The sequence below is a fragment of the Vombatus ursinus genome, unplaced genomic scaffold, assembly GCF_900497805.2.
Source record: "Vombatus ursinus unplaced genomic scaffold, bare-nosed wombat genome assembly UNPS02014821.1, whole genome shotgun sequence".
Taxonomy (NCBI): domain Eukaryota; kingdom Metazoa; phylum Chordata; class Mammalia; order Diprotodontia; family Vombatidae; genus Vombatus; species Vombatus ursinus.
In genome coordinates, this window is record NW_020954599.1 from 16,677,248 (window position 1) to 16,699,331 (window position 22,084).

The 22,084-nt window shown below is 38.7% G+C and overlaps 1 protein-coding gene across 1 annotated transcript in view; it reads left to right on the forward strand.

Moving 5' to 3' along the window:
• Positions 1-294: 294 nt before the first annotated feature.
• ENPEP (glutamyl aminopeptidase) overlaps positions 295-22,084 on the forward strand; it is a 118,261-nt gene continuing 96,471 nt past the window's right edge. The window contains exon 1 of the mRNA XM_027837520.1: positions 295-965. Within this exon, the coding sequence (XP_027693321.1) occupies positions 331-965 (635 nt within the window). The 5' untranslated portion in view covers positions 295-330. The remainder of the gene's footprint in view (positions 966-22,084) is intronic.

Here is a 22,084-nt window from a genome sequence, read left to right on the forward strand (position 1 = left end):
TGCTGTTTATAAGGTAGTCCTAACAAAAGTTTTCTTTCTCAGACTATGATGTCTTCCTCCACCAGCTGAATGCTTCTTTTAAAATCACTTTTCCCCTCTGGTTTACGAGTACTTCTCTCTTGGTGGGTGTTTGTCTACATGTTAGTATTCATTAACTGAATGGCCAATAGGAATGTGAGAGGAAAATGGGCGGGTCAAAGAGGAGGTGTGGGAATAGAAAACTGAGACCGTCAGCCTGGAGTTCTTTTCCAAACTTGAAAAAAAAAAAGGAAGCCTGCTGAAAGACGTGAAATCTGGTATCCTTTTCATGGTTCATACTTGGAAACAAAAATGAATTCTTTGGAGCATGAGACTTCTAAGAGGTACTGTATAAGGAAAACACATGTGGCCATTATCTGTGCAGTGGTGGCTGCTGTGGGATTAATAGTAGGGCTTTCAGTGGGACTGACCAGATCTTGTGACACATCTGAGGATTCTGGACAAACCCCCACCATACCGGGCTCTTCATCTTCAACTCCTTCAACTCTCCCGCCACATGAGGCCAGTCCTTGCCCTGCCAGTACTGATGAAAATGGCCCGTGGACGAGTTTTCGACTGCCCGCACACATCAACCCTGTGCACTACGATCTGGAGGTGAAGCCTGTGATGGAAGAGGATACTTACACAGGCACAGTCACCATCCATATCAATGTGACAGAACCCACCAAATACCTGTGTCTGCATCTCCGGGAGACGTGGATCACCGAGCCATCTCCTGCGCTAAAGAAATCCTCAGGCGAGGAGGTCCCAGTGAAGCGATGCTTTGAGTACAAGGCGCAGGAGTATGTGGTAATTGAGGCTGAGAATGAACTGCCTCGAAACGATGGAGGGAGCACCTATCTCCTGACCATGAACTTCAAAGGCTGGCTCAATGGCTCCCTTGTTGGGTTCTACCGGACCACCTACACAGAGGATGGAGTAACCAAGTAAACGTTCATTTTAATTCTTCCTACCCCACTCCAACTTTTTCTACCCCGCTTCCCCCCCCCCCCTCCTCTTGCTGTTGCTGTTTTCTCACACTTGGTTTTAATTTTGCCCATTCATATGGGACACAAAAGCTCTCACACTGTCTGTACTAACAAAAACATTTCAGAGCGCTGGGAAGACTGCACCAAGGGGGAAATGAGTGAGAGCCTTTTGTTGTATTTAGGGAAAACATAACAGAAGATATCTTGTCCTTAGCATTATTCCAAACTGCCTGGAGTTTGGCAATTATTGTACATAATTTCTTAAGATGGCAATAACGCTACTTTCTGGGATGGATGAGGATGGCTTAGATTTGAAAATGTCCAAGTGCTTTTTGAAGCAGGATCTTGCTAAATTTGACAATACTTTGAAAAGTGGGTTGTAACTGAGATACAGTGGGGTTAAATGACATTCTAGGAAGGGTCACTGTCACCATCAATATGACATATCAGTGGCTGAGTCATAAATAGCTGAATAGCTGTTTATTATACTTCATTGGATGGTGATATTAAGCCCAGGGCTCTGAATTGTACCCAGCTTTTCTTTCCATTTTTTGGGCATAAAAGACATATTATAGTAGTATTATAATGTAGTCCAAAAAAAAGTCCCCCACATTCTTTGTCAGGGGCAGAGCCAGACTGCGGCTTTGGAGGAGGAATAGAGAGAATCAGTTTTCTTGTGCTGCCTTGGAAACTCTTGAGTCTACCCTTTCTCCCCTATCTCTTCCCCAACTGTCCCCAACAATATGTGACCTTTTAAAAATAAGCAAGGTTTGGAATTCTTCAGTACCACGCTTGTGGGTCTTCACTGTTCCATTCCCTGCTCGAGTTCGATAGTAACCTGTACAGTACCGTCTCCCAAACAGATAGATTATTTTCCCTTTTTTAGAATTAAATTTTTACTTTTTTTTTCAATTAGCAAAAATCAGTTTCTCTCCCTCTCACATTCCTCCCCATCAGTGGAAAAAAAGAGAAGAAAGAGTAGCAAAACTCTTTTAAAAATATGCAGTCAAGTGAAACAGATCCTGTATCACTCATGTTTAAAAAATGACTCATTCAGTCTGTCACCTCATATTCAGGTATACTTCCTTAGTCCTCTAGAAGAATAGTTGGTCATTACACTGATCAGAGTTAAGAACCCTTCAGAATCTTTGAAGTTGTTTGTTTTTACACTGTTATAGCATAAATTGTTCATCTTTTTCTGATCACTTTACTGCATCAGTTCATATGTGTCTTCTGAGGCTTCACCTGCCACCATTGCTTTCATCATTTCTCATGGCTCAGTATTATCCCATTATGTTCATTTATCATTTGCCTCTGAGTAGATGGGTACTACCTTAGTTTCCAGTTCTTAGCTACTATAATAAGAGCTGCCCAATAGCTCTTGTTATTTATTTGTAGTAAAGAAGCAACTTTTAGGGGATCTAGGTGGCACAGTGGATAGATAGAGCATGGGGCTTAGAATCAAGAAGACTTATCTTCATGCGTTCAAATCCGACCTTAGGCTGTTCAGTTGTGTGCAACTCTTAGTGACCCCATCTGGAAGGGTGTGTGTTTTCTTGGCAAAGATATTAGAGTGGTTTGCCATTTCCTTCTCCAGCTCATTTTACAGAGGAAGAAATGAGGCAAACAGTTTAAGTGACTTGCCCAGGGTCACACAGCTAGTGTCTGAAGCCAGATTTGAACTCAGGAAGAGGAGTCTTCCTGACTCCAGGCTAGGCACTCTATCCCCTATGCCACCAAGCTGCCCCAAATCTCTTTAATGTCTTAGTAGAAGACAGCAGGATTCTCATATCTGTTTCTGCATTCAAGGTGTTGTGATATATTGTTTTAGTTGAAAGATATGAAAAAAATGTAATCTCACACAGATAATGTAATCTGAAAAGGGAACAGAATTTTAATAATAAAATAATGTCTTAGTATTATTATGAAAATCATTTTAACTTCAGACCCCTTGAAAGGGTCTTAGGGACTCCCAAGGGTCTGCCAACCACACTTTGAGAACTGCTGCAGTCCAGTAAGTAAGTAATTAGATAGTTACCATATTACATTGGACATGGCTTTATTTAAAAAAAAATACATTTTCTTTAATTTATTATTTATTTTAAATGTTCTTTTTTACATTTTAAAATATTTTGTATTTTATTTATTTGCATTTTAAATTTACATAAAAACTGTATTTTAAAATGTTTTACATTTATATACAGTACATTTTACAGTAAGTTTCAGAGATTGGATTTGAACTCAGGTCCTACTGATTCCAGGGCTAGTGCTGTATCCCACCTAACTGCCCCGTAACTCACTAGCATTGGTCAAATCACTAATGCTCTCTGAAACTTAGTTTCATAATCTGAAAAATGAAGACAATAATATTTACTCTGACCGTCTCAGAGAGTTATTATGAGGATCAAGTTAAATAATTCACATAAAGCATCCAATGAATCATGAAGTTCAATTCAAATGTCATCATCATCATCATTATCATCATCATCATCAAAATACTTCCATACTTAAGCATCTGTGTTTTCATCAATGAGGTACTCCCTTGAAAATAGATGACAAACCCTTTTATCCCTTGAGAGATGGCCTTCATGATTGGTGGGAGTTAAAAACATTTTCGTCTCAGAGGCAACCCTCTGGAGAAAAGCTTCCCCAAACTTAGTTAGACTGAACCTACTGTGACATACAGACAACATATAGACAATTTCTAATTCGTGTTCAAAGTAATTCCAACTTGGTGGTATGTTCCAGACCTTGTACTTCCTTGGCATAGATTTTGAGAACCCAGTATCAATTCCATAGCATAGGGAATGAGAACTCATTGGAAAGATTATCAACAGAATAATCATTTTTAAAGAATTAGGAAATGATACATAGACCCAAGCAGATTCTTAGATAATCTGTTTTTTAAAACTATTATTTACAATGACTTTAGACTTTTTTCTCAAGATGTGAACTCAATAAATATCTCATTGTGTTGAAATCATTGTGGTTTATTGCAGAAACTGTACTGCAGGAAAGGGAGCCAAATACGGAACAAGTTCTATGGCTGGCTTTATATCAGGCATTCTTGTCTGGAAATAGACTAAGGTCTATATCATTATAGCTATTTTAATTCCTTTTGCTGGGCTTGTTAGTAAGACCTAGCATAAGGAAGTTGTTATTTTTCAGTCACGTCCAACTACTTGTGACCCTTTTTGGGGTTTTCTTGTCAAAGATCCTGGAGTGGTTTGCTACTTCCTTCTCTAATTATTTTACAGATAAGGAAACTGAGGCAAACAGGGTTAAGTGACTTACTCAGGGTCACACAGCTAGTTAGTGTCTGAGGCCAGAGTTGAACTTACGTCTTCCTGACTTTAAGCCTGGTGCTCTATTCACTGTGCCACCTAGCTGCCCTGAGTTCAAATCCAGTCTCAGAAACTTAACTGTGACTTTGGGAAAGTAACTTCACCTCTGTCTGTGTTTTGGTTTTATCAGCTGCAAAATGGGGAAAATCATAGCAACTCTTTCCCAAGGTTATTTTAAGGATTAAATATTTGTAAAGTGCTTGGTACAAATATTAACACATGGTAGGTGCTTAATAAATGCTTGTTTCCTTTCCCATTATTGATATTTGTGCTGGAGGAAAACAAGGCAAGACTGAAACTCAGCTTTGCCTCATCGGGGAATCTGTAAATGTAAGACAAAATAGGGAGAAAACGATTGATAAGCAAGACCACTCAAGCTTTCTCAGGTTCCATTTTAAGACCGACCGATTCCAAAGTTTACCATGGGTTTAATCAGTTATCAGGCTTAATAAGTTCTCACATTACATGGTACATTGACAGTGCTTTCCAGGACGTGTGATTTTGAAAATATCCTGGAACAAATTGTAAAACCTTCCTTGGACTGACTGATCTTCTTTTTGTTATGGATTGCCAAGCCCTGATTGTAGGTTTATTTATAAGCTCCAGTAGTTTCCATCTAGTGTTTGGATTGCAGGGACAAGAAAGGGGAGGAAGTATGTGGGGTATAGGGAAGTAGTACAAGAATGAGTGCAATTAGAGCAGCATAATTATTTCATATAACAGAGCAGGTTTCATAATTTATGATAGTCATAAAAGTTAAAGGTCTCGCATCTTCAAATTTTCAACTTTGTAATGCAATTTAAAAGTAGAGTAGAAATTAACGTTAGCTCAAAGTAATTCCCTGTCTTAGAGATGAGTTGATCTACAGGGACGGTACTAATATTGAACTTGCTAAACCTTGCTGTTCGGTCACCAACCTGTTGGTATTAGATCTGTTTGACCAATTGGCACTCTCTCCCACCCTGCTCCTCTTTCCTTCTCCCTCCCGCCCCTCCCCTCTCTCTTTCTCTCTCTCTCTTCTCTCTCTGTTTCTATCTCTTTGTTTCTGTCTTTCTCTTCCTCTCTGTCTGTCTCTTTGTCTGTCTTGGTATCTTCTCTCTCTCTTGGTCTCTCTCCTTTTTTTCTCTCTTTCTGTCTCTCTTTGTCTCTTTCCTCCATTTCGCTCTTTCCTTCTCTCTGTCTGTTTCTGTGTATACCTGTCTATCTCTGTTGCTTCTTTCTCTGTTTCTGTCTATTTGCCTCTTTCTCTGATTCTCTTTGTCTTTCTATGTCTGTGTCTTTTTGCCTCTGTCCCTATCTGTCTCTGTCTTTCTCTCAGAAAGATTTTTTGCTTCTTATTTATGCGTCCTATAATGGCTGTTTTTTTTTTTAAATTTTGATTTTGGAAATCCCATTTGCCATCCATGTATTATTTGCCTCTCAGGATGAAGCATGCAGAGTACAGCTACAGGTCACAGAAAAAAAATCTATGTGACATTAATACATGTTAAAACCACAGCATTAGTAATCACATTACCCTGAATTTCTGCTTGAACTTCACAAAGTTAGGACTGGCAGAATTGGAGGCATCCCCCAGAAAGACCAGCCTCTTTCACAGTGGGCTACTCAAAGTGTGAGGAGCACAGGGGAAAGGGTGACTCATGGAGTGAATGAAGGGAGCTGTCTCCATCCCAACAGAAAGGGTAATTTCCCCTCCCTTTTGCTGAGGTTAGATTCAGTGTGGGGTTGTAGAAATAAACCAAAACTATTCCTGGGCTGTCCTAAAATCACAGTATCAGATTTGGGAAGGGACTTGAGAATTCTTCTAGTCCACCATCCCCCTCATTTTACAAACGAGGAACTGAGGCCCTGGTCACATTTGATAGTATCAAAACTGTGATCTCAACAGCTTTTGGTGTTTTGACACCAAATTTACCATTCTCCCCATGGTTCTGTAGTCCCCTAGGTCTATCATCAACTGTCCAAATTGCATGTCTGGAAGGCTAACCCCAAAAGACATTATAAAATACCCCTACTCCATTCCTTGTGATCCCACAATTCTTTCCTATTACCTATCAGAGTCTAGAATCTCCCTTCTCCACCTCTTCTCCCACTTACCCCTTACCAGCTCCTTACACACATATCACTTTTAGCCTGTCTTTAACAGCTGGGTGGAAAAGTGGATAAAATACTTAATTTGAAGTCAGGAAAAATTGAGTTCAACCTTATCTTAGACATTTGCTGGCTGTGTGACTGTGGGCCAGTCACTTAATTTCTCTCAGTCTCAGTTTCCTCATTTGTAAAATAAGTATAAGAACACCTACTTCACTGGGTTGTAATAGGGATCAAATGAGCTAATATATGTAAATCACCTTATACAAACCATAAAATATTTCATAAATGTTAGCTATTTATAATTGTTATTATTTTTGTTCCACACAACACATTCTAGCTAGCCCTGCTGTGGAAATCTCTTGCCTTCAGGGTACAGTCTCTTTCCTTCTACCTCAGCATCTGTAACTCTCTTAATTCTACCTCCCTCTGTCCTCAGGATTGAAAGCTTTTTTTTTTCCTTTTTTTGGGTGAGCCAATTGGGGTTAAGTGACTTGCCCAAGGTCATGCAGCTAGTAAGTGTCTGAGGCTGGATTTGAACTCAGGTCTTCCTGACTCCAGGGCTGGTGCTCTATCCACTGTACCACCAACTGCCCCAGCTTTTCTTCATTTCATCATCTTTTAGAGCTCTGAATTCTTTTCCTTTCCTTCTCAGTCTTGATTCACAATCTCCCTCCATCACATTTGGAATCCCATATATCTCGGCTATTTCTCAAAATGTAGTTACCTGAGTTTGACACTTTAATGTTTGGGACACACACAAATAGTATCCTCTTTGATATTTAGAGTAATTTTATTACCTACCCAACATGTTCATTAATTTGAAAAACAGTTTCAGAGGATTTAGTTATGTGCAAGGCACTGTGGGAAAAAAACAGTGATATAAAAGGTATAATATCTGCTCTATAGGAGGCAGTCTACTGATTATAGTTGAATGGATGCCAAATTTGGAGTTCCAGAACCTGAGTTCAAATCCCAATTCTGTCACTTATTCGTTGTGGGACTGTGGGTAAATTATTTAACTTCTCTGAATTCCGGGTTTCGGGGGTTTGGACTAGATGACTTCTGAAATTCCTACCAGCTCCAGAAACTGATGCAGTTCATAGGTGTTCCTGTCAGCTAGAAACAAATATAATAGTAGAATTCTCATGGATCTGTGATCTCATAGAATTGAGCTTTGCTTCAGTGATGCATCCTGTAACCAATCTATTTCTGCCTGCCCATAAATTTGTCACAGGTGATGCCTGAGACACACTAAAGACCTCCTCAGTTTCTGCTGACAACAAACCCAAGACCTTCCGTGATTTGTCCTGACATGCAAAGATACCAGTGGAGTGCTCTGGCTGGTCACCTGGTGCCCCTCACCCTTGCCATGCAGCTAGCCCAGATTTTGTTCTGATCCTCTATTTCCCCAATGACATCTTTTACTTCTGTTTTCTTCAAAGTTCCTTACTGGTGATATGTCACAGCCTATTTCCATGTACCACATGTCCTTCCCCATTGCTTTCTGTGCAGTATCCATTTTTAATACTTTAAAGATAGTTGTAGTTCATGCCTTAATGTTTCTTAGTGATCCTGGTAGAATATTGGCACTAAAGAGGTCTTTGTTTTCATGAGAAACTAGGGGTCATTGAAAGAATTTTGCAATTTCCCCATAGCATTCCGGTCTGGTCTCCTCCATTTGTCCACTTAGCTGGCCACCTTCACTCTTTGTCCCAGATCTACATATTGATGATTGAGTTCTAAGGCTGTCCATTAAAATGAATGTCCCAGACTGGATGAAGAATGTTTCCCTAAGTCTTTGTTGTGTGGATGGTCAGGTCAAATCCTTCTGAGTGATTACAGATCTCTTCCAGGAGACTTTCTAGTATTCTGTTGTTCAGTTGTTTTCAGCCGTGATTGAAAAAAGAGTCACAGCTGACTCTTTATGACCCCATTTGGTGTTTTCTTGGCAAAGATAGGGGAGTGGTTTGCCATTTCCTTCTCCAGTTCATTCCTCAAATGAGGAAGGGAGGAAAACAGGGTTAAGTGACTTGTCTAGGGTCACATAGCTAGTAAGTATCTGAGGCTGGATTTGAACTCAGGAAAATGAGTCTTCCTGACTCCAGGCCCTATGCTCTATCCACTGCACCACCTACCTGCCTAGCTAGATACAATATCATCCAATAATAGAAGCATTTTCAGGACCTCACCATTCACAGGAATCCCTGTTTAACTTGGACTCTTGTGCTATTTCTCCTTTATCATGGTGCCAAACACCTTCGGTGAGTGTAGAATTCCCTGTTTTATCTACTGTCTGATGACTGACGATTTATGTGTTATTGCAAAGTGTTATTTCTATTCTTATATCTTGCAAAGAATCTTGAATGATTTTAATGCTTGAATGGGATAATCCTGTGCATAGGCAATGAATATTATAGAACTATGGCAGCTAATAGTAAGGGTAAGCCTGGAGTCAGAAAGGTTCATCTTCCTGAGTTCAAATCCAGTCTCAGACACTTACTACCTGTGTGAGCAAGTCACTTAAGTCTGTTTGCTTCAGTTTCCTCATCTGTAAAATGAACTGGGAAAGGAAATAACAAATTACATCAGTATCTTTGCTAAGAAAACCCTGAATGGGGTTATGAAGAGGTGGATAGAATTGAAAGAACTCAACAATAACAACACTATAGAAATTCAGAAAAAGACAAATCCATTTTGATCTTCTGTGATCTTGGAATAAGTGGGATTTGATGAGTAGGATTTTGATAGTGGAGAAAGAAAGACTTTGTCATGGGAAAGATATGAACAAAAGCTGGGAAATTGAAGAAAAGCATAATCTTTGTTTAGTGTGTGGCAGATAGTTCAATTTGAAGAGGGTTTGCTTAAAGGAAGACTGAGATTATTGGGCTGGAAAAGAAAGATGAGGTGACATTGTGAAGGACCTTGAATGCAGGCTAAGATATGGCTTCATTCTTTAGGCTGTGGGGAACCACTGAAGTTTTTTAATCAAGGGTATGACATGATCAAAGTGGTGTTTTAGGAAGATTAATCTTCCTAATGTATAAAATGATTTGTCATTGGGAGAAAATTAGAATAAGAAGGCAAATCAGAAGCTATTTGCAACAGGACACTTATGAGATAACAAAGGCCCGAGTTAGAGAGATGGCAATGAGAATTGAGAGGAAGGGATGGATTCCAAAAACATAAATGAAGATTGACTAGGACTGATGACTAATTGGATATGGGGATCAAGGGAGATGACTTTGAAGTTTCAGGCCTAGGTGACTGGCAGAATAACTTATCAGAAATAAGTAAGACAAGAAGAGAAGCTGGCTGAAGGGGAGCAGGGAGAGAACAGAAGATGATGTTTTTTTTTAAGATTGTACATAAAGACAGGCAGTGTAGTGAAGTGGATAGAGAGAAGGCGTTGGAGCCCGGAAGACCTGAGTTCAAGTTCCACCTTTGACACATCTTGACTGTGTAACTTTAAATGAGTCACTTAATTTCTCAATCCCCTAGGCAACTCTCTGATGATAAGTTACAGAAAGATGCCAACCTGCTTTAGTAGAGGGAGTTTTCCTCATCCTATACCAGTAAAATCACAGGTCCAGTCCCTAAATCTGCCTTGTCAGCAAAATTCATGCCAATTGTAGAGGCCAGTGTTGATACTACACTGGTACAGTCTCCCTTTCTATTAACAATCACTAAAGTTAAAAAAAAAATTGAATGTGAAGTATATTGTCAGTTGTAATCATGTTATTTTTAGTTGGTATTGCTTAACTGTTTGGAGGGGGGAATATACTTTGTCAGGTGGTAGGATGTGTGAGTGGAGTTGTTTGCACAAAATAATACACATAAATATATAAAAGGAGAGTAATATTGTTAGAAAAAAGTGATTACTTTTAAGGTGATTGAAAAATGTCTACATGCAATTCCAAAGGACTCATATACAATAGATATCACCACATTATATGTACACAAATAATGCATAATATATAAAATTAAAGGTATATATATATATATACATACATGCATATGTATGCATGTGGACCACAGAAACAATCAAAAAGTGCTTTCTAAAAGTTGTCCGATTAAATAAAGAGGGGTGTACCATTGTATGCACATGTGTGTATGTATGTGTACAGATATGTATGTAGATCATATCCCAACATATTTCACTGGCTCCTCAAACTCAACAGGTCTTCAGCTGAGCTCTTAATTCCTTCTCTCTTCTTGCCCCTCCTCCAAACATCCCTATTTTTGTTGCTATAACTGCTATACTTCTCAGTCATCCTGGAAACTATATATCTACATATCTATATCTATATCTATCAATCCATCTATCTACCTACCTATTTATCTATCTACGTACACACACATATATATGCATATGTATATATATACATGCATATACAAACATACATATACTCATGAATGTATATACACACATGTGCTTACACATGTATATACACATACATATAGACACACATGTGTATGTAGAAGTGAATTCTTTTCAGTTGCAGCTTTTCACAAAGCCTGTCTAAGGGGAAGAGGACTTATGGTTTGTGTCAATGGAGTAAGTATCCATGCTGAGAAAATCATAAGTTCCTGAATAATTGAAGCATTATTAGTTTGGGGGTTGGTGCAGAAATAGGAACTTGGAAAAAATATTCAGAAACTGAAAAGGTAAGGAAAGGAAAGGATTGACGTCAGTCAGAGAGCTCCCTGGGGTAGCCATGAAGAGGAGTGCATGACCAGGGAGTCCCAGCTTTGACGATGGAGGACGTGATTTAATTGGGATTCTGCTGTCTGTGTGATCTGTGTGGGCAGGTCACTTAGGCTGTCTAGGTCTCAGTTTCCTCATCTAGAAAATAAAGAATTTTGTTCTAGTGCCTTTTCTGGCTTAAATCTTATAATCCTCTGATAAGTTATCCAAGTGGGGGCCACCAAGGGAATCTGAATCTTTCCAGCCCCCAAAAATGGGGAACAGGAAAAGAACAACTTGATAAAAAAAGTAAGAGAGGGATATTGTTGAATGGGTGGCCCCTGGTAACAATAAGAATAATGATAATCACTCACATTTTACATAGTATTTTTAGAGTTACAAAGCACTTTCCCCCCAGAAATTCCGTGAGATAAATAAGGGAACTCAGGCTTAAAGAGCTTAAGTCAGGGGTGGGGAACCTGCGGCCTTGAGGCTGCATGTGGCCTTCTAGGTCCTCGAGTGCTGCCCTTTGACTGAATTCAAACCTCACAGAACAAATCGCCTTAATAAAAGGATTTGTTCTGTAAAACCTGGACTCAGTCAGAGTACCCAGAAGGCCACCTGTGGCCTCGGGTCTGCAGCTTCCCCACCCCTGGTCAAGTGATTTTTCGAAGTCACACATGAAAGTGTCACAATGAAAGCACTTTACATTTTGAAAGGGGTTCTACATAGGTGGCTATCTTGCTACCTTTCAAGCATTGGAGCAAAAACAATTGCAAACAGTTTCCATTGCTTCCATTTGGGGAAAAAAAGGGGGCTCGTCCCAGGCATAACTGAAAAAGAGGAAAGTGGAGTCTGGGTTGAGCCAAAAGTGCCTCTGACTACAACCACCAAAGGGCACGTCGGGAGAGGGGCGGGGGAGGCCGTGACCATGGTTCCTAGGCCAGGGAAGTCAGCCCAGTGAAAACCTTATCTGGTCCTTATCAGCGGTGGTGAGATGACAGTTTGTTCGCACGTCCCTGGGCAAGACAGCTCTTAGATTTATGGTGAAAGCAGCATGCTAGATGGATCCTAACTGGCTACAAGAAAGACCATTTCTGATGGGACCAAAGGTGGAGAGCCAGAGCCTAGATTAAAAAAAATAATAATAATGTTCCCTTAGGGATCAAGGAAGCTAAGAAAAAAATATGCCTTGGGTTGGGAGTAGAAATCAAGCTATATTCTCTATGGCAGAGTCATTTAAGGAGAATGATATTTTTAAGATTGGCAAAGTGCTTTATATATGTTATCTCATTTGATTCTCACAACAGGTGAGGTGAGTGCTATTATTATTCTTGTTTTATACATATTATCTCATTTCATCACCTAGTGAAGTAGGTACTACTATTATCCCCATTTTACAGATGGCAAAACTAACACTGAGTGCACTTATTTGACTTGCTCAGGTTCACATAGTTAGTAAATGTCTGAGACAGGATTTGAATTCAAGTCTCACTGACTCTGAGTCAGGCAATACATGGCATAGATTGTCAGGTCTGGAGTCATTTAACATCTCGGAGTCTCATTTTCTTCATCAGTAAAATGGGGATAATAATAGCACCCAACTCACAGGCTGGTTGAGGACCAAATGAGATAATATGTGAAGCCTTTGTAAACTTTAAAGTGTTAGATGAATTTTGTCAAGTCGTTTTTCAGTTGTGTCTGACTCTTCATGACCCCATTTGGGGTTTTTCTTGGCAAAGATACTGGAGTGGTTTGCCGTTTCTTTATCCAGCTCATTTTACAAACGAGGAAACTGAGGCATATTTGCCAAATGATTTAAGTGATTGTTAAGTGATTTGTCCAGAGTCACACAGCTAGTAAGTGTCTGAAGTCAGATTCTAATTCAGAAAAATATGTCTTCCTGACTCCAGGCCCAGCACTCTATCCACTGTGCCACTTAGCAGTCCTTTTATTATTATTATTATTTAAGAACATGAGGAGGAAATAAGCATGAGAACTAGAAGGGTAGATAGTTAATAGTGACTGGCTAATAAGATTCCCTTAAAGTTCTGCAAAGGGCTGACATGGTAAGTATTTATGGAGCCCCAGGAGAAGGGAAGGGAAAAGTCCATGACCCTGAGGGCAGTATTCAACAAGAAATCATTGACTATTCTGTTGGACAGCATCATCAAATGCTCATCTGCCTTTGGAGGGAATTATGTATGTCACTGAATGTAAATGTTAAAAGCATTTTCTGTGTTATAAACTTATAAAGGCAGAATGCTGGAAGACCCCCCTCCCAGAGCTGGAGTATTCTGAGGGATGAATCATCAGAAAGCACTTTGGAAAAGGAACAACTATGATAAACGGGAATGACTTGGAGTTTCAATGGGCTTAGGATCTGCTAGTGACTTTTTCCCTTTAAATGGACTGAGAGCTGGTCCTTTAGACAGAAAAAGGGAATCTACTGGGTTAGCAAAATGGAGACCCTATTGCCACTGGAAAGACCGAGCCAAGAAGTACCTCAGTGCCATGATGGATGGAATGCAGGACTTCGAGTCAGGAAAACCTGAGTTTAAGTCCTGCCTCAGATACTTACTTGTTGTGTGACCCTGGGTGAGTCCCTTCACCTTTGTTTGCCTCAGTTTCCTCATCTATAAAATCAAACTAATAGTAACACCCACCTCCCAGGGTTATGAGGAGCAAATAAGATAATAATTGTGAAGCACTTAGCAGAGCGGCTGGCATATGCCAAGTGCTGCATAATGTTAGCTATCATTATTATTACTAGTGATTACTATTTATGTGACAGTGGGCAAGTAATACAATTTCTTCACCGGTAAAATGAGGGAGATTGATGAGAAGGGATCTGAAATCTCTTCCTGCTCTAGATTTATGATGGTTAATAGTCATGGTTATTATAAGGGATCATTCATTTATTTAGCCAAATTAATAGTTATTAAAAATAATAACAATGGATGTTATAAATAATTAAAATGCTAAGTAGTAAATACAGTTCATACAAAGTAAACAGAGAGAAATGAGTCATGAGTTACAACAGGCCTTCCAGGTCTCAGGGCATTGAAGACTTCCATGATTAGTGAAAGAGAAAGCTGAAAGGTCAGTGGAGATAAGAATTTGTTTTCCTCATCCAGCAAACAGGGAAAGACTTGGACAAAGGATAGATCCACAGCAGAAGTCCGGGATGGCCTGCATCCAATGAATAGGATCTGGGAGAAATCATAGCAGAGATAAAGAGATAAGACTAAGAACGTAAGCGGAGGGACTGGGCCTCAATCACCAGGTTTTTAATTAACTGTTAGGTCAGCCCCTTTTCTCATTCTCAGGCTAAAATGCTTCATTAGTTCTTCTCCTTAAGCCCCTCTGTCTTTGGTACCATACCTTGACTTCTCACCCCTAAGCCAAATCAGGGTTCATTCTTAGCATCCTGAGAAAGGGTGCTTCTTTCTTGACGGTGGGTGACAACTCAACTGGGCCTCTGGTGAGTATTTTGACTGACTTAGTTTAGTACCCGGGTGAATTCAGAAAAATAGATTCAGCAGATTTTGCATTTCTGTATCATTTCTGAGGGAGTGCTCTGTCCTTGATAGGTTGAACTAAAGTCTTGAGAGATGAGGGAATTTTAGAGAGAGAGAGACAGAGACAGAGAGAGGGACAGAGAGAGAGAGAGAGAGAGAATATGGAAACCCAAGAGAGACTGGAATGTAGCTCTTTTCTGAAGCTTGCCCTTTTCGGCCTTTGATAGAAGAGTAAGTCACTCAGGGCTGAAAATGATGAGGGTGTTTTCAGTTAATCAATCAACAAGCATTTACTAAGTGCTTACCTACTATGTGCCAGGCCCTGGGGATACAAAGACAAAAAAATATTGACTTGAATTAAACTCCCAGGATATGATCTTGAGCAAATGACTTCAAAGGTTAAAGTTGGAAAGGACCTCAGAGGTCATCTAGCCCAACCCTTTCATTTTACAGATGAGGAAACTGAGGTACAGAGAGACTAAGTGATTCCGCTAAAGTTGTGAGTAAGTGGTGGAGCCAGGATTTGAACCGAGATCCTATAACTATAACTTCACATTAGATTGTGAGCTCCTTCATGGCAGGGACTGTTTTTTGCTTCTTTTTGTATCTCTAGCATTTAGCACAGTGCCTGGCACATAGTGGTGCTTAATGAATGTTTCCTGACTGACTTTAACTCCAAGTTAGATTCTAACTCTTCCTCTTGTACCATGCCTTTCCGAGCCCTCAGTTTACTCATATGTAAATAAGGATTGTACTAGATGATCCTGGAGATCCCTTAAGCCTCTGAAAGCATTATGCAGTCTATATGTCTGAGAGTGCAATATTCTTAGTAAAGCAAGGAAAGTAGTGCAGCTTAGCTGTGGAGATAGGAAGTGGGGGAGGGGAGGGAAAAGGAATGGAATAAGCATTTATATGCATGCCTACTACGTGCTAGGCACATTTACAAATATTACCTCATATGAAACTCACAATAACCCTGTAAGGAAAGATACTATTATTATTAGGAAACTGAGGCAAACAGGGGCTAAGTGACCTGCCCAGGGTCACACGGCTAGTAAGTGTCTGAGGTCATATTTGAACTCAGGTCTTCCTAGCTCCAGGCCCAGCACTCTACCCACTGCACCACTTCAGTTGCCTGAAGGCAGCAGCTAACGCTAGCAGCCCCAAGGAGTACACTAGCCTCTGTAACACTGGTGCTATCTGCAGCCAGCATAGCACAGAACTTCCATTTTTTTTTTTAGAAAATAACTCTCCTCCCAGTCCTTGTGCAGAGCTTTTTTTTAAAGATGTTTCAAGGAAGGGGAGAAAAAGAGACAGGTATGACCCTGGCACAGTGAAACCTTGCAGCTGTCCCTCATGTTGAGCATTCCCGGTTGTAGGCGGGAGTTTTTGTCCGGTTGGGGCTGACCATTGGACTTAGGCCCAGAGAACAGTAAAGGGGTTTGCTTGTAATAAATCTGTCTCAAGGTAAAGATTAATGAAAGCTGCATTATTTAGAGTACTTTATGCCTCATGCCCTCTGGGGCATGTCTGGGGGATCCTGGGATCCTGGCATTTGGACTCATTTCATCACACGACCTCACAGAGTAACCCCAAAAAGAACTTCCCTGGGACAGAAGGAAGTTCTCTCCTGAGAGAAAATCTACTAATTCCCTCCTATCAGCTTTCAAGGACACAACAATGTGCCCTCTGAAGTAAGATAAAAGAAAAGAAGAGAAAATTAAAAATTTACCTTGAAATTTTTTTTTTATTCTTATCTTCAGGGTTTTTATCACTTCCATTCCCAGATATAAACTTCCCTCCTTTCGTTTTCCCAGTGTCATCTCTTGTAATGTATATTTTTAAGAAAGCATTTCAATGCAATGATCTAAGACAATTCCAAAAGACTCATGATGGAAAAATGCTATACACATCCAGATAAAGAACTATGGAGTCTAAATGCAGATTTTCTTTGTTTTTCTTTCTTGTGGTTTTTCTCTTCTGTTCTGATTCTTCTTTCAAAATAGAACTAATGTGGAAATGTTTAATATGATTGTTGTATAGCCTATATCAGATTGCATGCCCTCTTGGGGAGGGGGGAGGTAAGGGAGTGGAAAAAGTTTAGAACTCAAAATTTTATAATAGTCAATGGTGAAAACTAAAAATAAATATTTTTTAAAAGAAAAAAAGAAAAAATCAAGCCAAAATCATAAAAAAGCATTTCACTAAAACCAACAAATATATTGAATGAGTCTAATATTGTATATACATAGTTCCATATTCATAATCCCTCAACTCTGCAAGTATAGGAGATAAGTTTCTTTTTTTTTCTTAAGATTTTCTTGTGTTTTCTTCAGGGTCAGGCTAGGTTATGATAATTACATGACATCATATTGATTTTCTTTTGTTCTTTCCCACTTACGTTTTTATAGTCATTGGATGTATTATTTTCCTAGTTTTGCTTTCTTCATTCAATTCATATTAGTCTTATCTTGCTTATCTGTGTTCCTCATATTTAGCATGTCTTACAGAGATATAATATCTCATTGCATTTGTATACCTCCATTTATTTAGACATTCCTTACACATTCCTCGATCAATGAACCTCTACTTTGCTTCAGATAATTTGTTACTACAAAAACTGCTACTTTAAACATTTTTGTGGATATAGTACCTTTTTTCAATCTTTAAATTATTTGGGGCGTATTCTTAGCAGTAGGATCTCTGCCTCGATGGATATAGATATTTTTGTCATTTTATTGGCATATTTCCCAGCTTTTAGACCATTTTAGACCAACTATGATCTACCATACTGTGACTATGTTTCCACATCCCCTCTAATGTTGACCATTTTCATCTTTACTCTTCTATTGGGAGTAAGGTGAAACCTCGTGTAATTAAATTTTGATTTGTTAAAATTCTAATTGTCAACATTAGCTTATTCATTTGTTCTCCCAAAAGGTCTACAGAACTAATAATAGATCTCTTCTTACTAAATAAGAATAGATTGTCTTTGTGCTTTCTTGTTACAGTGAGATTCTCTACCTTTTATCATTTCTTTTATCGTAAAAACAAGGGAAGCAATAGAAAAAAAAAAGAGTAGGTTTATCTGCTATCATATGCCCAGAAACTAAAGCCATATCTACAGGGAAAAAGGGACCTGGAAATTGAAGTTGAGACAGTAAACTGGCTCACTGAAACCATGATGGCAAAACAAAACAAAACAAACATTGCTGTAGTTTTTTGATCTGGACAAGTTAGACTGGTCAAGTTCTCAGGATAACAGGCCACTCTGCAACCCACTTGACTTGGCCCAGCGTCTGAGGAGTCATGGAATGGAGCATCTGGGGATCTCAGTTCTAGTGCCAAGCCTGCCACTATGAGACCTTGGGAAAACTAAGAGATCAGCTCTTTAGCCCAGTTTCCTCAAAATTAGATAATTAGATAATTTCAGAGTTGGAAAGGACCTCAGTGACCATTGAATCCATACCCCACCTGACAAAGAATCCTTAATATAACATAGTAAGTGGTCATCCAGACTTTGGTTAAAGATCTCCAATGAAAGGAAATCTATCACCTTCAAAGGTAGCCCGTTCCACTCTTGAATTAGCTCTAATTGATAGGAAGGCTTCCCCACCCTTAGGTCAAACCAGAATTTGTCTGTTCACAACTTTCACTTGCTGTTGCCTAGGGTGAAGCAGAAAAAGCCAGATCCTAAGCATCAAAATGAGTGAATTGGACAGGCTAATTTCCCGGTTGTCTGATACTTTTACAATCCTATGTCCTGTGTCCTGTGTCCTTTTCCATGGTTCTTGCAGCTGTAGAGGAAGCTCTTTTTATAATGGCTTCCTTTGACCCCTGCAGCTATTCAGCTGGCTGGATTGTTGATGTCCCTCTCTGACTGACCACAGCATGAGCATCCTCATTGAAAACAATGTATAAGATGATTTGTGAAATATGCCAAAGTTTATTTTTTTTATTTTTAACTAGCTCAGGCTAAGTTGCTCTGACTTGCTTCATCGACATCTGCTAAAATCCATCTAAAATCCTCTCTAAAATAATTTTGTTCTGACATATTTAAGAGCAATTGGAAGGGGTGTTTTCTCTCATTAGCAAACTGATAAATTGCACAGCCTTGGCAAGAATCAGTGGGTTGAGCAAATGACTTATTAACATAGGGTAGAATGACTCCTCTGCCATAGTCCGTCACTTCCGAAAATCCAGGTGGTATCAGAATTATTCAAGGCACACCTAAGAATAGCACCTAAGTACAGTGTGTTCTTAAAGGGCTATTTTCCATGGCTTTGCCTTACAATGGATCTGAAAACATACTTGTAAGTGAGTTTTAACCCAAAGAAGGAATTTGTTTTCTGGGGTGCTACTCACTTTCAAATACCATGCAGCCTGAGAGGTCCTCTGAATTCTCTTTCCAGCAGTAACAGTTTGTGATCCTGAGCAGCTCATCTGGCCTCTCTGTGCCTTAGATTTTTTTTTATCAGATAAAAAGTTCCTGATATTTGGAGGTTATTGCACGAAAACTTTCACAGCAGGTGATTGCCCTTGGCTATATTTTGTACAACACTAAAATGTATCAAGTTACAGCTTTAACTCAACTTGTGATTTACTCTGATTTCTTTTTAAAAAATAATTTATTTTTAGTTTTTTAACGTTCACTTCCATAAGATTTTGAGTTTTAAATTTTCTCCTCCTCCCTCTCCACCCCCCCCGCCAAGATGGCATGCAGTCTGACATAGACTTTACTTATACATTCATATTAAGCATATTTTCCCATTAGTCATGATGTAAAGAACAATTAGAACTAATAGGAGGAACCACGAGAATGAAGCAATCAAACAAAACAATGAAAGAAAAGGAGAGCAGATAGTATGCTTCCATCTGCACTCAGACTCCATGGTTCTTTCTCTGGATGTGGATAGCATTTTCCATTGTGATTCTTTTGGGGTTATCTTAGATTCTTGCATTGCTGAGAAGACTCAAGTCTATCAAAGTCAGTCATCACACAATGTGGCTGTTACTGTGTACAATGTTCTCCTGGCTCATTTCACTCAGCATCAGTTAATATAAGTCTTTCCAGGTTTTTCTAAAGTCTGCCTGCTCATCATTTCTTATAGCACAATGGTATAACATTACATTCATATACCACAACTTGTTCAGTCATTCCTCAATTGATGGATATCCCTTCAATTTCCAATTCTTTGTCACCACAATAAGAGCTGCTATAAATATTTTTGTACATGTGGGTACTTTTCCCGTTTTTATGATCTCTTTGGGATACAGACCTAGAAGTGGAATTGCTGGGTCAAAAGTACTTTGATTTCTTAAAGGAGAGTGGTGGCCAATATGTTTTCAAAGTGGCCATATCTTTGGTAATTTCTACTTTATTGCAATGAAATTTTATATCTAGTGACTTCAGTTTCAAAAAGGTTATGGATCAATTTACCTTCTTGAAAGTAAACATAGGCTTGTATGAAGTGAATTAAACAAAACCAGAACAATGAATTAAACAATGACCACAATAATGTAAAAGAAAAGAACATTGAATAACAACTTCAAAATTCTGATCAATTCAGTGTCAAAATGCATTTCCAAAGGGCAGATGGCAAAGCTTGCCTTCCAGGTCTCAGGACCGAGGCTGTGGATTATAGGTGCAGAAGGAGACATAGGCTGCCAGACAGGGCCAATGGTTTTTTTTTTTAAATAATTATTGATATTTTTAATTTTTTTACATGACCTTCATTTCTCAATATTTTATTTCATTATTATATATTATTATAGTATTATTTCATTTCCCAATATTCTTAAACTCTTTCCTCCTTCTACCAAAGAACAATCTCTTCTAATAAAGAATAAAAAAAGGGAAGAGTTCAGCAAAAGAGCAATAATATTAACCGATTCAGGCATTGTATTCAGTGTTCGACATCCACAGTCCCCCACCTTTGCCAAGAAGGAATGCAAGTCCATTTGCATTTCTCTTCCTTGAGGCCAAGCTTGGTTATGACAATTCCTTAGCATTCAGTTTGAATTTTTTTTTTTTTTTACATTGTAGTGAACACTGTGCAGATTGCTTTCTGGGTTCTGCTTTACTCTGCTACAGTTAACTATGTTGGAACCTCTGTTTTCTGTATAGTTTTTATTTCTTACAGAACAGTGATATTCCATCACATTCAGATACCACAATTATGTCACTCAAAAGTTTTTATTAAATATTAATAATATAATCACAAATTAATAATATATTATATTAAATATCAAGTATTAAATGTCATGTATAAGTATTGATGATATATGTAACATATAATATATAACTATTAATAAATGTCCCTCATAAATATTTATTATTAGCAATATAAATATTAATAATGAATTGTGTGTAATAAATAATTATTAATAAAGGTCATGTTTAAGTATTTATAAGTGTTAATGATATATTATATGTAATATATAATATATAAGATGAATAAATATCACCCATAAGTGTTTGTTAATTATTAGTAACATAAGTATTAATAATACATTACATTTAATATATATTCTACATAAATAGTATTAATAAATAAATCACTCATAATTTATTTGTTAAATGTCTACTCCAAGGATGGGGAACCTGTGACCTCGAGGTCACATGTGGCATTCTAGGTCCTTGGGTGCGGCCTTTTGACTGAGTCCAAGTTTTACAGAACAAATTGTTTTGTTAAGGGGATTTGTTCTGTGAAGTTTGGATTCAGTAAGAGCGGCACCCATGAGGACTTAGAGGGCCACGTGTGGCCTCAAGGCCGCAGGTTCCCCACCTTGGGTCTACTCTGTGCCAAATTGAGGATTAAGTTAAGTGCTGGGGATACAAAGAAAGGCAAAAGGAGGACCTGATGGGAGAGACAATAGACAAAACAAAACAAAAAAACCCAAAACTTTGTACAAGTAAGATATATATAGGATAAATTGGCAATAATCACAGAGGAAAAACACTAAGGACTGGAAAATACTTTTCACAGTAGGAGAAAGTTTGGCTGAGATTGGAGGAAGCCAGGGAAGCCAGGAATTGGAGATGAATCCAAACATGCAGGACAGCTGGTGAAAATGCTCGTTGTTTGGAGATGATGGAGTGTTGTGTGTGAGGAATCCAGCCGGGAGACTCGTCAGTGGGCATCCAGTTCTTTGGAACCATGGACTGTCCCTATGAATACTTTATTGTCTTAGAGATCTGTTCTTTCTCCTTCCTTCCCTCCTTCTTTTCTTTTTCTTTCTTTCTTTCTCTCTCTCTTTCTTTCTCTCTTTCTTTCTTTCTTTCTCTCTTTCTTTCTTTCTCTCTTTCTCTCTTTCTTTCTCTCCTTCCTTCTTTCTTTTCTTTTCTTCCTTTCTTTTCTTTTCTTCCTTACTTCCTTTCTTTCTTTTTCTTTCTTTCTTTCTTTCTTTCTTTCTTTCTTTCTTTCTTTCTTT